The following is an 18,219-nucleotide window of genomic DNA, read 5'->3' on the forward strand; positions in this document are numbered from 1 at the left end:
GATATAAAAATTGGCCACTCAGATGATAGAGCAGAGGGGAAGTTGGTTAGCTTTGGAATTAGGGGCGGCACGGTGGTGCAGCGGTTAGCACTGCTGCCTCACGCCGCCGAGACCCGGATTCGATCCCGGCTCCGGGTCACTGTCCGTGTGGAGTTTGCACATTCTCCCCGTGTCTGCATGGGTCTCTCACCCACAATCCAAAGATGTGCAGGGTAGGTGGATTGGACATACTAAATTACCCCCTAATTGGAAAAAGAATAATTTTTTAACAAAAATTTTGGAATTACATTACAGTGAGTCAGAACATTCAGGTTGCAAGCATGTGTGTGCATGCGTGTGTCAGTGTGCATGTGCATACATTGTGTGTGTGCATGTGTATGTGTGCGTGTGCATGTTTGCATGTGTATGTGTGTATTTGTGTGCATGTGTGTGCGCCCATGTTTATGAGTGCATATGCGTGAATGCGTGTGTGTGCATGCGTGTGTGTGCATATGTGTTTGTGTGCATGATTGAACATAGAACATTACAGCACAGTACAGGCCCTTCGGCCCTCGATGTTGCGCCAACCTGTGAAACCAATCTAAAGCCCATCTACACTATTCCCTTATCATCCATATGTTTATCCAATGACCATTTAAATGCCCTTAATGTTGGCGAGTCCACTACTGTTGTGTGTGTATGTTTATGTATGCATCAATGCGCATGGGTGTGTGTGTGTGCGTGCATGTGTGTATGTGTATGTGTGTGTTTGTGTGTATGTGTGTGGGCGTTTGTGGGTATTTGTGTGCATGTTTGTGTGTGGCTGTGTGTTTATGTACATATGTGTGTGTGTTTGTGGGTATTTGTTGGCGTGTTTGTGTGTGGTGTGTCTATGTGTGTTTGTGTGTGTGGTTGAGTTTAAAATTGTTCTGTTCTGGATGTAAATGACATTAGAATTGTTTTATCATTTGATAGAATATATTTTGAAATAACATTGCATCAATGCAATATTCTCTTTGTGATGACCCAACTACCCTCCAGTTTTCATCAAAGATAGACACTAATATGAGACATTTAAAAATGAATGGGGCGGCACAGTAGTGTAGCGATTAGCACTGCTACCTCACAACTACGAGGACCCAGGTTCGATCCCGGCCCCGGGCACTGTCTGTGTGGAGTTTGCACATTCTCCCCGTGTCTGTGTGAGTTTCACCCCCACAACCCAAAGATGTGCAGGGTAGGTGGATTGGTCACGCTAAATTGCCCCTTAATTGGAGAAAGAAATGAATCGAGACTATTAATTAAAAAAAGATATTCAAATTGAATTTCAATGCGATTAAAATAATTTATTAGAAGGCAGTTGAAAACAAACAATTTGATCAAAGTGTAGCTCAAAACTTTGAACGTCATAAATGTTTCTGCTCCATAAATCTAACATTTTTACCACAAAGATTGAGCCAATCTTTGGGAATTTGTTTGTAAAAATGGAAAATCTGTCACTGTTTTGACTCAGGCTGCCTCTCCCTAATTTCCACTGTTATTAAGATGGTGTTTAAGAGTGAAATAAAACTCTTTTTATTGTTTTGATGAATTTGACTGTTGATCTCCTTGTGTCACGTTATTGTGTCTTGTGGAAATACTCGAGTAAATGCATTTTTTCTATTTTCTCCAGTTCTCTCCCCCTCAACACATGAGCCTCTCTCCATCAGTTGGCTGACTGGATCCCGTTGTCTCAATCTGCTCCTCGAAACAAGATGGTGAAAAAGTTCTCCAACACCATCACACTCTACCGAAACAGCAGCAAATCTGTAGCCAATGCCCCTAGGCCATTACTCGTACTCTTTCCCTGGCTTGGGGCCACACCCCATGTTGTGGAGCGCTACCGGCAGATTTACTACCCGTATGGTTTTGACGTCCTGACCGTGGAAAGCAACCTTCTGCACTACCTGTGGCTTCAGTACGGCCTGGCCTATGCCTCGTATGTGTTGGATCTTCTCCAGAGTGAGCCCTTGTCCTCCCTCCCCCTCGTCATTCACGCATTCTCCATTGGAGGATTCATCGTTTCCCAGATGATTCAGGCCACGTTGAGAGATGCGCCACGATATGCGGGCTTCGCGGCGAGGATTCGGGGTCAGATCTTTGACAGTCTGGTCGTAGGGGATATGGAACTAATTGTGAACGGTGAGGCAAACTCATCATTTAAAAATCAGTCTTTCCAGGGCTCATGTTTCCTCTTGTTCATGTTAGAAATATCAGCATCATCCAGGAGTAATCGGTCAAGCCAGCACAGAAACGATAGTGTAAAATTTTAAACATCAGTGGCGGCATGATGGCACAGCGCCAGGGGCCCGGGTTCGATTCTGACCTTGGGCGACTGTCTCTGTGGAGTTTGCACTTTCTCCCCACGTCTGCATGGGTTTCCTCCGGTTTCCTCCCACAGTCCAAATATGTGCAGGTTAGGAAGGATTGACCATGCTAAATTGCCACTTAGAGTCCAGCGGTGTTCAGATTAGGTGGGGTTACGGGGATATTTGGTGAATCTGTGGAACTCTTTGCGGCAGAAGGCTGTATAGGCCAAATCACTGAGTGTCTTTAAGATAGTTTCTTCATTAATAAGGGGATCAGAGGTTCTGAGGAGGAAGCAGGAGAATGGGGATGAGAAACATATCAGCCATGATTGAATGGTGGAGATGACTCGATGGGCCGAATGGCCTAATTCTGCTCCTATATCTTATGGTCTTATGGTACAGTGGGGGGAGTGGGCCCAGGTGGAGTGCTCTTTCCGAGGGTCAGTGCAGACTCGATTGGCCGGACGGCCTCCTTCTGCACTGTAGGGATTCTATGGTTCTTTGAGTGACTGCCAAAAATCATGAGTTGTCATGTTTGAATTCCACAATTTTTACACTGGTTCAACATTCAACATTCATTGCACCCACACGAGGCCCCACCCAAATAGAGCTGACTCTGCCCCAGGTCAGCAATGTGAGATTCCTCCAGCCACTCGTCAGCACATGTTCTCATATCAGAAAATGAAACTGCTATATTACCATTATTGGTAATATGTTGTATTCTTTGTCCTTTCTTCCAGAATGACCCGATATAATGTTGGCAAAGAACATACCAATCAAAAGATTGAAACAAAACTAATTTATTATTACACTACTAATTAAATGAAGTTCAAACACTCTACTGAGCTACAGAAAATAATTAAATGATATTGAATCTGTCTTGCAGTACTCAATAACCTATCTGGTCACTAACTACACGATGATCTAACCTCGTGCTAGCTCTTTGTACTCTAAGCTTCTGCTTGTGCTTTCACCATGCTTCGCCTTATGCTATTCCCAGAATTCCCTTAGAGGCTGTCTTAAATAAAGAGAAGTAGTAACGTCCTCCAGTGTTTGATTTACACAGAGATGTAATTATTAACCCTTCACTTCTTCCATCGGGCAGGAGATCTGAAAACATGCACGAACAGACTCAAAAACAGCTTCTTCCCCACTGTGACCAGACTCCTAAACGACTCTCTTATGGACTGACCTCATTAACACTACACCCCTGTATGCTTCACCAATGCCTGTGTTATGTAGTTACATTGTGTACCTTGTGTTTCCCTATTATGTATTTTCTTTTATTTCTTTTTCTTTTCGTGTACTTAGTGATCTGTTGAGCTGCTCACAGAAAAATACTTTTCATTGTACCTCGGTACGCGTGACAATAAACAAAATCCAATTCTAAATCCAAATCCAAACTATCCTAGAAACTAGGGGGGCGATTCTCCGAGCCCCGCGCCAGAGAATTGCCGCAACCGCGCCACGATGCCCCGATGCCAGCGCGCAATTCTCCGAGGTGCGGAGAATCGGCGCATTTGCCTGGATGGGCCAAGCAGCCGCGCGGATACGACAGAGTCCCGCCGGCGCCGTTCACCCCTGGTCGCTGCCGGCGGGTACTCTGCGTGAATGGTCGGGGGGCGGCCTGTGGGGGGGGGAAGGGCTCTGGGGGGGGCCTCCGATGGGGTTTGGCCCGCATTTGGGACCCACTGATCGGCGGGCCGGCCTCTCTCCCCCCAGGCCTACTTTGTTGCGCGGCCGGCCCCTGAAAACCAACGCCATGTTGAGTCGGGGCCGGCGCGCTGAAGAAGTCCCCCGCGCATGCGCATGTTGGCATGGCGTAAACCGCTCCAGTGCTGTGCTGGCCCCCTGTGAGGGCCAGAATCGGTCGTCCCCATGCCCGGTTTGCGCCATCGTGAAATGCGACAGCGCTCACGACGGCGTGAACACTTGGGCTCCATTTTGGAGAATCGCCGCCCAGGTCTCCAAAATGCAAGTGAACAACCCGCATTTCTGGTGGAACCCCACATCTGCCCCTCTCAGGGCAAATTTCACCTTTTCCAAGGTGAAAATCTCCAACAGGTCCCCCAGCCACTGCGAGGCACGAGGGGGAGAAACTGACCTCCACCCCAACGGGACCCACCTGCGAGTGATCAATGAGGCGAAGGCTAAGAAGTCTGCCTCTGCTCCCGTCTGCAACTCCTGCATGTCCGACACCCTTTAGGGGACACCACTTCAATTCCATCCGCAGCACCTTGGACATGAGTCCAATATCTCTCCAACTTTGGGCAGGACCAGAACATTTGGACGTAGTTGGCTTGGCCCCTCCCACACCGCTCACAACTATCCTCCACCTCCTCAAACAGCAGGCTCATCCTTGCCACCTTTAACTGAATCAACCCCAGCCTCGCTCACGAGGTCGAGGCATTGACCCTTCACATCACTTTGCACCATAATCCCTCTTCCAGCCCCATCACCAGCTCTTTCTCCCACTTGGTCTTAATCCATTCCATAGACTCCTTATCCTCCTCCATTATCCGACCATAAATCGCTGAGACAACCCCGCTCTCCAACCTCCCCACCGACAGCACCTCTTCCAGCAATGAGGAGGGCGGCCACCGGGAAAATCGGGAAAGTCTTTCTTGCGAAGTTCCGCACCTGCATATACATAAAGCTCTCCTCACACTGCAGCCCATACTTCACGCCCAACTCCTCCAGACTTGCGAATCTCCCACCCAGAAACAGATCCTTCACACCTTTCTCCTCCCATCCCGGAACTGCAGACACAGGGAGAATGTGAGTCAGTTTCAGCGGGAGCATTGCGGAAGGAGGTTGCTGGGAGGTAAGTCAACCTTTAAAAGCACTTGTCTTTGCAGGGGCAGGCCAGTCGATTTCGGCGGCGTGAGAACAGCTGGCTGGTCAGTCAATATCAGCAGGAGCTGAGAATTTTTCTTTTTTTTAAAATTAGTTTTTTAGGCGGGAACAGGAAGTCGACCCGCGGACGTCCGGGAAGACCCTCACCAATAAATTCTGGTGGAGAGGAAACCCGAGACACTACACGTGTAGTGTCTCCCACCCGCCCTCCTCCTCTAACCTAATAATAAAACCCATTGGTCTGAGGTAAGTACCATATTTTATTATATTATTATTATTTTTTATAAAAATTTAATTTAGTTGTTAGCCAGATCTTGGTAGAAAGTTAGAGGAATGGCAGGGAAGGGAGTGCAATGTTCCTCCTGCAGGATGTTTGAGGTGAGGGATGCAGTTAGTGTCCCTGCTGATTTTACCTGCAGGAAGTGCTGCCATCTCCAGCTCCTCCAAGACCGAGTTAGGGAACTGGAGCTGGAGTTGGAAGAACTTTGGATCATTCGGGAGGCAGAAGGGGTCATAGATAGCAGTTTCAGGGAATTAGTTACACCAAAGATTGGAGATAGGTGGGTAACTGTAAGAGGGACTGGGAAAAAACAGTCAGTGCAGGGATCCCCTGCGGTCATTCCCCTGAGAAACAAGTATACCGCTTTGGATACTTGGGGGGGGGGACTTACCAGGGGTAAGCCATGGGGTACGGGCCTCTGGCACGGAGTCTGTCCCTGTTGCTCAGAAGGGAAGGGGGGAGAGGAGCAGAGCATTAGTAATTGGGGACTCTATAGTCAGGGGCACAGATAGGAGATTTTGTGGGAGCGTGAGAGACTCACGTTTGGTATGTTGCCTCCCAGGTGCAAGGGTACGTGATGTCTCGGATCGTGTTTTCCGGGTCCTTAGGGGGGAGGGGGAGCAGCCCCAAGTCGTGGTCCACATTGGCACCAACGACATAGGTAGGAAAGGGGACAAGGATGTCAGGCAGGCTTTCAGGGAGCTAGGATGGAAGCTCAGAACTAGAACAGAGTTGTTATCTCTGGGTTGTTGCCCGTGCCACGTGATAATGAGATGAGGAATAGGGAGAGAGAGCATTTAAACACGTGGCTACAGGGATGGTGCAGGCGGGAGGGATTCAGATTTTTGGATAACTGGGGCTCTTTCTGGGGAAGGTGGGACCTCTACAGACAGGATGGTCTACATCTGAACCTGAGGGGCACAAATATCCTGGGGGGGAGATTTGTTAGTGCTCTTTGGGGGGGTTTAAACTAATGCAGCAGGGGCATGGGAACCTGGATTGTAGTTTTAGGGTAAGGGAGAATGAGAGTATAGAGGTCAGGAGCACAGATTTGACGTCGCACGAGGGGGCCAGTGTTCAGGTAGGTGGTTTGAAGTGTGTCTACTTCAATGCCAGGAGTATACGAAACAAGGTAGGGGAACTGGCAGCGTGGGTTGGTACCTGGGACTTCGATGTTGTGGCCATTTCGGAGACATGGATAGAGCAGGGACAGGAATGGATGTTGCAGGTTCCGGGGTTTAGGTGTTTTAGTAAGCTCAGAGAAGGAGGCAAAAGAGGGGGAGGTGTGGCGCTGCTAGTCAAGAGCAGTATTACGGTGGCGGAGAGGATGCTAGATGGGTACTCTTCTTCCGAGGTAGTATGGGCTGAAGTTAGAAACAGGAAAGGAGAGGTCACCCTGTTGGGAGTTTTTTATAGGCCTCCTAATAGTTCTAGGGATGTAGAGGAAAGGATGGCGAAGATGATTCTGGATATGAGCGAAAGTAACAGGGTAGTTATTATGGGAGACTTTAACTTTCCAAATATTGACTGGAAAAGATATAGTTTGAGTACAATAGATGGGTCGTTTTTTGTACTGTGTGTGCAGGAGGGTTTCCTGAAACAATATGTTGACAGGCCAACAAGAGGCGAGGCCACGTTGGATTTGGTTTTGGGTAATGAATCAGGCCAGGTGTTGGATTTGGAGGTAGGAGAGCACTTTGGGGACAGTGACCACAATTCGGTGACGTTTACGTTAATGATGGAAAGGGATAAGTATACACCGCAGGGCAAGAGTTATAGCTGGGGGAAGGGCAATTATGATGCCATTAGACGTGACTTGGGGGGGATAAGGTGGAGAAGTAGGCTGCAAGTGTTGGGCACACTGGATAAGTGGGGCTTGTTCAAGGATCAGCTACTGCGTGTTCTTGATAAGCATGTACCGGTCAGACAGGGAGGAAGGCGTCGAGCGAGGGAACCGTGGTTTACCAAGGAAGTGGAATCTCTTGTTAAGAGGAAGAAGGAGGCCTATGTGAAGATGAAGTGTGAAGTTTCGGTTGGGGTGATGGATAGTTACAAGGTAGCGAGGAAGGATCTAAAGAGAGAGCTAAGACGAGCAAGGAGGGGACATGAGAAGTATTTGGCAGGAAGGATCAAGGAAAACCCAAAAGCTTTCTATAGGTATGTCAGGAATAAGCAAATGACTAGGGAAAGAGTAGGACCAGTCAAGGACAGGGATGGGAAATTGTGTGTGGAGTCTGAAGAGATAGGCGAGATACTAAATGAATATTTTTCGTCAGTATTCACTCAGGAAAAAGATAATGTTGTGGAGGAGAATGCTGAGCCCCAGGCTAATAGAATAGATGGCATTGAGGTACGGAGGGAAGAGGTGTTGGCAATTCTGGACAGGCTGAAAATAGATAAGTCCCCGGGACCTGATGGGATTTATCCTAGGATTCTCTGGGAGGCCAGGGAAGAGATTGCTGGACCTTTGGCTTTGATTTTTATGTCATCATTGGCTACAGGAATAGTGCCAGAGGACTGGAGGACAGCAAATGTGGTCCCTTTGTTCAAAAAGGGGAGCAGAGACAACCCCGGCAACTATAGACCGGTGAGCCTCACGTCTGTAGTGGGTAAAGTCTTGGAGGGGATTATAAGAGACAAGATTTATAATCATCTAGATAGGAATAATATGATCAGGGATAGTCAGCATGGCTTTGTGAAGGGTAGGTCATGCCTCACAAACCTTATTGAGTTCTTTGAGAAGGTGACTGAACAGGTAGACGAGGGTAGAGCAGTTGATGTGGTGTATATGGATTTCAGCAAAGCGTTTGATAAGGTTCCCCACGGTAGGCTATTGCAAAAAATACGGAGGCTGGGGATTGAGGGTGATTTAGAGATGTGGATCAGAAATTGGCTAGTTGAAAGAAGACAGAGGGTGGTGGTTGATGGGAAATGTTCAGAATGGAGTACAGTCACAAGTGGAGTACCACAAGGATCTGTTCTGGGGCCGTTGCTGTTTGTCATTTTTATCAATGACCTAGAGGAAGGCGCAGAAGGGTGGGTGAGTAAATTTGCAGACGACACTAAAGTCGGTGGTGTTGTCGATAGTGTGGAAGGATGTAGCAGGTTACAGAAGGATATAGATAAGCTGCAGAGCTGGGCTGAGAGGTGGCAAATGGAGTTTAATGTAGAGAAGTGTGAGGTGATTCACTTTGGAAGGAATAACAGGAATGCGGAATATTTGGCTAATGGTAAAGTTCTTGAAAGTGTGGCTGAGCAGAGGGATCTAGGTGTCCATGTACATAGATCCCTGAAAGTTGCCACCCAGGTTGATAGGGTTGTGAAGAAGGCCTATGGAGTGTTGGCCTTTATTGGTAGAGGGATTGAGTTCCGGAGTCGGGAGGTCATGTTGCAGCTGTACAGAACTCTGGTACGGCCGCATTTGGAGTATTGCGTACAGTTCTGGTCACCGCATTATAGGAAGGACGTGGAGGCTTTGGAGCGGGTGCAGAGGAGATTTACCAGGATGTTGCCTGGTATGGAGGGAAAATCTTATGAGGAAAGGCTGATGGACTTGAGGTTGTTTTCGTTGGAGAGAAGAAGGTTAAGAGGAGACTTAATAGAGGCATACAAAATGATCAGGGGGTTGGATAGGGTGGACAGTGAGAGCCTTCTCCCGCGGATGGATATGGCTGGCACGAGGGGACATAACTTTAAACTGAGGGGTAATAGATATAGGACAGAGGTCAGAGGTAGGTTCTTTACGCAAAGAGTAGTGAGGCCGTGGAATGCCCTACCTGCTACAGTAGTGAACTCGCCAACAATGAGGGCATTTAAAAGTTTATTGGATAAACATATGGATGATAATGGCATAGTGTAGGTTAGATGGCTTTTGTTTCGGTGCAACATCGTGGGCCGAAGGGCCTGTACTGCGCTGTATTGTTCTATGTTCTATGTTCTATGTTCTAACCCTACCAAGACCTATGGGGACAGATCAATTAGCCTCCGTGGTCAGACATTACGGGAGAGAACACTCTGTTAGTCTCAGCGAGTTTGAAAAGGAGTGTCAGACTTTTCAGCACCAGAGAGAGATAGGGTGGTACTCGGTTTGATTGGCTAGTAGCCGATGAATTTGCTCAAAAGGCCGTACTCTGCCTGGTAACAGGCAGCGATTGGATCATATCCACTCGCTGGATCCTGACTCCTGGAAGCAGAGTGACAAGGACTCTCTCTCCTCATTGTTTTCTCCAGAAAGTCTGTGAGTCCTGTATTTCCACAACTACAGAGACCCTGAATGAATGAATCGACAGAAAAAACATTATAGGCTGCAACAAAGACCAGGACTCTCTCTCTCTCTCTACAGGAAGTTTGTGAGTGCTGTATTACTGAAACTACAGGGGTCTGGATGAATCTACAGTAAAGCTGTGGACTGAAAGCAAAGTTTGAAGAGGAGTAAGGTGCTGTAAACTACCAGCTGAAATAAAGACTCTTTTTCCCTTTTACTTTTGGGTTTTTACTCCTCTGTGTTTGTCTGTCTCGTGTGTGTGTTGGAGAGGGTGGGATGCAAGTTAAATTGGGGATCTAGGAATGAGATAATAGCCGGCTGTATTTGCTGCATATTTCATTATTGTTCTTATTTTAAATAAACAGTAATTGGGCAGCCAAGGGCCAAAGACTGGGTGTTTCTCCAAGAATTATTGGTTAATTCACTTGTGTTGTGACGCCGGGACAGGTGGGGCTGTAATTGACCGCGCCATCGCCCAGGATGTCGTACCAATTGTCAAGTAGATGACAGTGTTACAGCTGCAATAGAACAGCTTGGCTAGTGTAGTGGCTAGTTCTTCATACTACAGCCAGGATGTTGTCAGGCCACATAGCCTTTGCTATTGAATTACTTTAGTCAGGAATGAACAATGTGGAAGATAATGAGGTTCCTTAAAATCCAATTGTCTATATCTGTTCCACTTTCTCAGTCCACCTCAGAGAGCATGATCTTCAGTATAACCCCAACAGGATAGATAAGCATGAGTTTTATTAGTATAGCACAAAGAAAGGTCATTCAACCGATCATGCATTTTCTATCTCTTTAAGAGCCACACAATTCGACCAACTTTCCGTAGTAACCCCTACAGTCCGTAAATGTAGCTTTTTTCAAGTATCAATGCAAATGTCTTTTGAAAATTACACCTCAAGTTGCTTCCATCATCCCTCCAGGCAGTGCAGTACAGATTATTATGGGCCAGGGTTGAGAAACACCAAAGTATATCATGGGAGTTCACCTGACCCACAACTTTGAATAGAGTTTGGTTATGAGGAGCACAAGGGCCCACTTTACAGGTGTGATGCAACAGAGAACTAAAATTATTTAAAAAACAAAACAATGTTTATTCTTTGAACCCAGTTAACATTTTATAATCACACAGTAAATATCTTATCAACCACCAACACACGTAACCCCACAGATACAATCCTCTATAGGTAACCCAGTTCTGGAAAATATGGTGGGAAACAGGTAGTTCATTCACACCACATTATGGAAACATAGAGAAATTTTCTCATGCCACATTATCTCTTAAAACTGATAGACATTTCGTCAAATTAAATGAATTATAATTATTTTAACCCAATCACAGTTACAAAAGGGGGCAGAGCCTCAAAAGATTATGATTCCTTAAGAGACCGGGAGAAAACCTTTGTCCACGCTTTCTGAATTCATCTTTAACCTAACCGTTGAAACCTATTTCTACTTTGCTTTGCAAACAGCTATTTCCTTTTGTTTCATTTTTGTATTGTGCATTTTGATCTGAAGAAATTACCCGGAACTGAATTGTATTTGGAATTCAACTCAACCATCTGTATTTGCGCTGGACAAATGACTTTCTAGATTCTGTGTTCATATAAAATTTGACTTGATCAATAGACTTTGAAACTGACATAAATAAAGCTATACTTGACTTCACCCAAGAAGCTCAGTCTCGAGTTCTGTAAGATTAATATATAATGCGGTGACACATGAATATCTAAACAAAATACAGATCCATCACCTTTACAGGCTGAAACTGATGTCGGAAACCAAGCTTTGATTTCAGAACTAATTCATAATCATCTGCCATTTCTGCTGCCTACCTCGCAGTTTTAACCCTCTGCTCTTCCACATGAGTTCTCACTACATCAGGAATTGAATTTTTAAACTCCTCCAAAAGTATAATTTCTCTGAGAGCTTCATACATGTGGTCTATTTTCAAAGCCCTTATCCACCTAACAAAATTACTCTGTTTGATCCTTTCAAACTCCATGTATGTTTGACCAGGTTCTTTCCTTAAATTTTTAAACCTTTGGAGGCTTCAGGCACTAGTTCACATGAAATGAAAATGGCTTATTGTCACAAGTAGGCTTCAAATGAAGTTACTGTGAAAAGCCCCTAGTCGCCACATTCCGGCGCCTGTTCGGGGAGGCTGGTACGGGAATTGAACCGTGCTGCTGGCCTGCCTTGGTCTGCTTTAAAAGCCAGCTATTTAGCCCTGTGCTAAACCAGCCCCATTGCTAAACCAGCCCCATACATTGCACCTAAGATGGATTTTTTCACCTCATACGTCCCAGATACCTCCTCTGATGGCGATGCAAACACTTCACTAGCCCTACCTACCAACTTTGTTTGAATCAGTAATACCCACATGTCCTGTGGACATTTCATTTGTTTAGCCACCTTCTCCAATGAAATGAAAAATGCTTCTTCCTCCTTCTCATCAAACCTTGGACATATTTAAATAGCTCCCCACCAAGCCTTCGACTATGACGCTCTTTCTCTTTATCCTCATCACTATCTTCAAACTGTTCGTTTCCCTTTAACTCCACCAATTTTAACTGACTGTCATGTTTCATGGCCATTATCTGAAGTTCAAACTCTCTCTTTTTCACTTTCCTCTCTCTCTTTTTCTTTTTTCTCTCTCTCTGTTTCTTTTTCCTTGATCTGTACCTCCCTTTCTCTTTCTTGTTGTTCTGCTAGGGCTATTCTTAGAACATAGAACATAGAACAATACAGCGCAGTACAGGCCCTTCGGCCCACGATGTTGCACCGAAACAAAAGCCATCTAACCTACACTATGCCATTATCATCCATATGTTTATCCAATAAACTTTTAAATGCCCTCAATGTTGGCGAGTTCACTACTGTAGCAGGTAGGGCATTCCACGGCCTCACTACTCTTTGCGTAAAGAACCTACCTCTGACCTCTGTCCTATATCTATTACCCCTCAGTTTAAAGTTATGTCCCCTCGTGCCAGCCATATCCATCCGCGGGAGAAGGCTCTCACTGTCCACCCTATCCAACCCCCTGATCATTTTGTATGCCTCTATTAAGTCTCCTCTTAACCTTCTTCTCTCCAACGAAAACAACCTCAAGTCCGTCAGCCTTTCCTCATACGATTTTCCCTCCATACCAGGCAACATCCTGGTAAATCTCCTCTGCACCCGCTCCCTCCAAAGCCTCCACGTCCTTCCTATAATGCGGTGACCAGAACTGTACGCAATACTCCAAATGCGGCCGGACCAGAGTTCTGTACAGCTGCAACATGACCTCCCGACTCCGGAACTCAATCCCTCTACCAATAAAGGCCAACACTCCATAGGCCTTCTTCACAACCCTATCAACCTGGGTGGCAACTTTCAGGGATCTATGTACATGGACACCTAGATCCCTCTGCTCAGCCACACTTTCAAGAACTTTACCATTAGCCAAATATTCCGCATTCCTGTTATTCCTTCCAAAGTGAATCACCTCACACTTCTCTACATTAAACTCCATTTGCCACCTCTCAGCCCAGCTCTGCAGCTTATCTATATCCCTCTGTAACCTGCTACATCCTTCCACACTATCGACAACACCACCGACTTTAGTATCGTCTGCAAATTTACTCACCCACCCTTCTGCGCCTTCCTCTAGGTCATTGATAAAAATGACAAACAGCAACGGCCCCAGAACAGATCCTTGTGGTACTCCACTTGTGACTGTACTCCATTCTGAACATTTCCCATCAACCACCACCCTCTGTCTTCTTTCAGCTAGCCAATTTCTGATCCACATCTCTAAATCACCCTCAATCCCCAGCCTCCGTATTTTTTGCAATAGCCTACCGTGGGGAACCTTATCAAACGCTTTGCTGAAATCCATATACACCACATCAACTGCTCTACCCTCGTATACCTGTTCAGTCACCTTCTCAAAGAACTCAATAAGGTTTGTGAGGCATGACCTACCCTTCACAAAGCCATGCTGACTATCCCTGATCATATTATTCCTATCTAGATGATTATAAATCTTGTCCCTTATAATCCCCTCCAAGACTTTACCCACTACAGACGTGAGGCTCACCGGTCTATAGTTGCCGGGGTTGTCTCTGCTCCCCTTTTTGAACAAAGGGACCACATTTGCTGTCCTCCAGTCCTCTGGCACTATTCCTGTAGCCAATGATGACATAAAAATCAAAGCCAAAGGTCCAGCAATCTCTTCCCTGGCCTCCCAGAGAATCCTAGGATAAATCCCATCAGGTCCCGGGGACTTATCTATTTTCAGCCTGTCCAGAATTGCCAACACCTCTTCCCTACGTACCTCAATGCCATCTATTCTATTAGCCTGGGGCTCAGCATTCTCCTCCACAACATTATCTTTTTCCTTCATTTCGTATTCAAGCTGCTTTAATTCTTTTTCATGTTCAAGTTGTTTAATATGTAATTGAATTTTTTGCCATTACTAATGAGTCAGACTGTATCTCATGCAATTTTAAATGCTCAGCTAGCACCCCAAGTACCTCTTTTCGTATGCTGTCAGGTAACGTTAACCGCAATGTTTTTACCAAATCTAAAAGCCTTTTTTTAGTCTCTGTTCGTAAGGTACTGCGTGTGACCTTCTCCACCCCCAAAAACTTCCGAGCCTCTGAAAGAGCCATTGTCCACAACACACTCCCTACTTAAACTAGAATACCACACCTGAAAAGCAAACACAAATATGCTCAACCCTTACTGTCTTTAAATTCGCTAAGCCAACCCAATCACGAAAGATAGACTTTTATCCCACGGGCCCCCAATTTATTATGGGCCAGGGTTTAGAGAACACCAAAGTATATCATGGAGTTGACCTGAACCACAACTTTGAATAGAGTTTGGTTATGGGGAGCGCAAAGGCCCACTTTACAGGTGTGATGCAACAGAGAACTAAAAGTACTTTTAAAACAAAGCAATGTTAATTCTGTGAACCCAGTTAACACTTTATAAACACACAGTAAACATCTTATCAACCACCAACACACGTAACCCCACAGATACAATACTCTACACAATACTACCTTTACCTAGCAACATCCATAAGTTAAACCCTTTTTACAAAGACAGCTGGTTTAAGTTCTCTACAGAAACAGGTATTACTTTGAAATCATCAAGTGATCTGGAGACATTCTTTTTCATGAAGAGAGAGAGGCCAAAATACATATGCTTGGTTCAAATATGGCTCTCCAACTGAAAGCGAAACTAAGACACACTACAGCTCACAGCTCAAAACGATAGTAAAAAGGACAGACAGACAGCCCAGCTCCACCCACACACTGACATCACTGCAACTATTTGATAAACACCCATTTCTTAAAGGTACATCCACCTGACAAGATCCTGACAATTTTTTAATCTGGCTGACTGTCCTTCAACAAATTATACATCGAAAGGCTTGTCCCCACTCGAAGCAATACATTTTCAGCTGAGGCATGGGGGATTGGGCCTGCCCTGTGAATATATACAATGACAGCCATGATGTGGAGATGCCGGCCTTGGACTGGGGTGGGCACAGTAAGAAGTCTTACAACACCAGGTTAAAGTCCAACAGGTTTGTTTCGAATCACCAGCTTTCGGAGCGCAGCTCCTTCCTCAGGTGCATACACCTGAGACTATATATTCACTGAAGCCTGGGGGACTGGGCCTGTCCTGTGACTATATATACACTGAGGCATGGGGGATTGAGCCTTCCCTGTGACTATATATACACTGAATCTTGGGGGATTGAGCCTGTCCTGTGACTATATAAATACTGAGTCCTGGGGGATTAGGCCTGGCCTGTGACTATATATACACTGCGACATTGGGGATTGTGCCAGTCCTGTGACTTAATACACACTGAGGCATGGGTGAACTGGGCCTGTCCTGTGACGATATACACACTGAGGTAAGGGGGATTGATCCTATCCTGTGACTATCTATATACTGAGTCGTGCAGGACTGGGCCTGTCCTGTGACTGTATATACACTGAGGTGTGGGGACTGGGCCTGTCCTGTGACTGTATATACACAGAGGCGTGGGGGACTGGGACTATTCTGTGACTGTATATACACACGCGTGGGGACTGGGACTGTCCTGTGACTGTATATACACAGAGGCGTGGAGGACTGGGACTGTCCTGTGACTATATGCACACTGAGGTGTGGGGACTAGGACTGTTCTGTGACTATATGCACACTGAGGTAAGGGGGACTGGGACTGTCCTGTGACTATATATATACTGAGTCGTGGGGGATTGGGCCTGTCCTGTGACTGTATATACACAGAGGTGTGGGGGACTGGGACTGTCCTGTAAGTATATATACACTGTGTGGGGACTAGGACTGTTCTGTGACTATATACGCAGAGGTGTGGGGGACTGGGACTGTCCTGTGACTATATGCACACTGAGGTGTGGGGACTAGCACTGTTCTGTGACTATATACACAGAGGCGTGGGGGACTGGGACTGTCCTGTAAGTATATATACACTGAGGTGTGGGGACTAGGACTGTCCTGTAACTGTATATACACTGAGGTGTGGAGGAATGGGACTGTCCTGTGACTATATATACACTGAGGCGTGGGGGATGTGGTAGTCACCACTGATGTATATATTGTATATAGAGGATGTCGGTGTAGGTGCTTTACGGTAAGGCCCTGTACTACAGGTATGGGGGTAGTTCCCTGCCTGCTGGCTCCGCCCAGTAGGCAGAGTATAAATATTGTTTGCTCCTCGTACAGCAGCCATTTCGCCAGCTGCTGTAGGAGGCCACACATCTTAGTGTAATAAAGCCTCGATTGCATCCAACTCTCGTCTTTGTGTAATTGATCGTGCATCAGGGGATTGGGCCTGTCCTGTGGCTATATATACACTGAGGCGTAGGGGATTTGACCTGTCCTGTGACTATATGTACTGTGAGGCCTGGGGGATTGGGTTTGTCCTGTGACTATACATACACTGAGGCGTGAGGGATTGTTCCTGTCCTGTCTATATATACAGTGAGGCCTGGGAGATTGGGCCTGTCCTGCGATTATAAACCCTGCCACACCCATGATAACCAACCCCCCTCCCCAGCCATCAGCAGCAACTGAATCACGATGACATCACCTCCCCCACCCTGCCCTCCCTTCATGACATCACAAAGACAGCCTTAATCAATCTCAGCTAATTATATTGCATGATTCAAATCAAGGGGTGCTGGATTTTCTGAACGATGAACGATTTATTACGGCAAGGAGAACTTGCAACCGATTATTTTGTTTTTGGCAGTTTTGTGACATTTTGCCAAAGGGTTGCCACCTGTCATTGCCATGTCAAATACTGAAGCAGTTAAAATCGGTCTGAGAACCAGTTGTGGCAAATACCTGACAGCAGAACAACTTGGAAATGTCGTATCACTAATAACCACAGCACTTGGTCCAAAACAGGTAACCACTCAACAGAAAGCTATGACTGAGTATTTCAATGCTACTTTATTGATAAATAAGACTAATGGTGAGCATTGCTCAGTTTGGTCATTGGAGAGCCTGGGACTGAGTTAGACAGGTCCCAGGCTTGGCTCGTGCTAAGTTCATCTTCGCCCCAACTCACACTAGATATCTCAACTTCAATTCCCCTAAACTAGAGAGGGAAAGAAATGAGGAACAATTAACCAGAATCCCCTCTCTTGCTCATTGTTCAATGAGTTTTTTGCAAAACAGTTTTTTGCAGGCGCACGGGGTAATTAAGATGGCAAATGGAATTTTGTCCTTCATTGCTCGAGGGATGGAGTTTAACAATAGGCAGGTTATGTTGCAGCTGGTGAGGCCACACCTGGAGTACTGTGTACAGTTTTGGACTCCTTACTTGAGAAAGAATTCTTACAACACCAGGTTAAAGTCCAACAGGTTTGTTTCGAATCACTAGCTTTCGGAGTGCAGCTCCTTCCTCAGGTGAATGATGACAGTGTCTGTAGGTGCGATCTTCTAGGAGATCCTCACCCCTTGTTGAATCCCAAATTTCTTTCTCCGTCAGTCTGGCCTCAATAAAAGTCGAGATGGATTTGCAAGTAAAACAGAAGTTATTTTATTCAGCTTGCAAGCTACCTAGTCCACAGTGATACAGATAACATGTTGCTTTCTGCAGCCCCGGAAACTAAGTGAAGGTCCCAGACAAAGAGATCAGTACTCATACATTCAAATGGCATCAAGTTTCACATACTCGACACACATAGGTCATCCTATGTCCCTCCTGACTTGTTTGATCTGTTCTGATTGGCTCACTTCCAATCCCTTTCTCCGGCCCCTATCAATGCAGCATCACTCTCATAGACACACCTCTTCCTGCTTTCTCCATGCGGTCTAAAATCCTTTGTCTCTACTTGCCAGAATCAAAGTGGCTTATTTCTACATTACATTAACTAATATCTCTAAAGTAACTATTTTATATCACATTCGTCACCCTTTGAGCCGGCAGTTTGCGGTGTCGATGGTAG

At 45.9% G+C, this 18,219-nt stretch overlaps 1 protein-coding gene across 1 annotated transcript in view; it reads left to right on the top strand.

Annotated features, from left to right (window-relative positions):
* The first annotated feature begins 16,969 nt into the window (after window positions 1-16,969).
* Window positions 16,970-18,219, top strand: part of LOC140387896 (fascin-3-like) — a 52,553-nt gene continuing 51,303 nt past the window's right edge. Inside the window, exon 1 of the mRNA XM_072471184.1 lies at window positions 16,970-17,173. Coding sequence (XP_072327285.1) covers window positions 17,057-17,173 — 117 coding nt within the window. The 5' untranslated portion in view covers window positions 16,970-17,056. The remainder of the gene's footprint in view (window positions 17,174-18,219) is intronic.

Source organism: Scyliorhinus torazame, chromosome 13 (genome assembly GCF_047496885.1).
Source record: "Scyliorhinus torazame isolate Kashiwa2021f chromosome 13, sScyTor2.1, whole genome shotgun sequence".
NCBI lineage: Eukaryota > Metazoa > Chordata > Chondrichthyes > Carcharhiniformes > Scyliorhinidae > Scyliorhinus > Scyliorhinus torazame.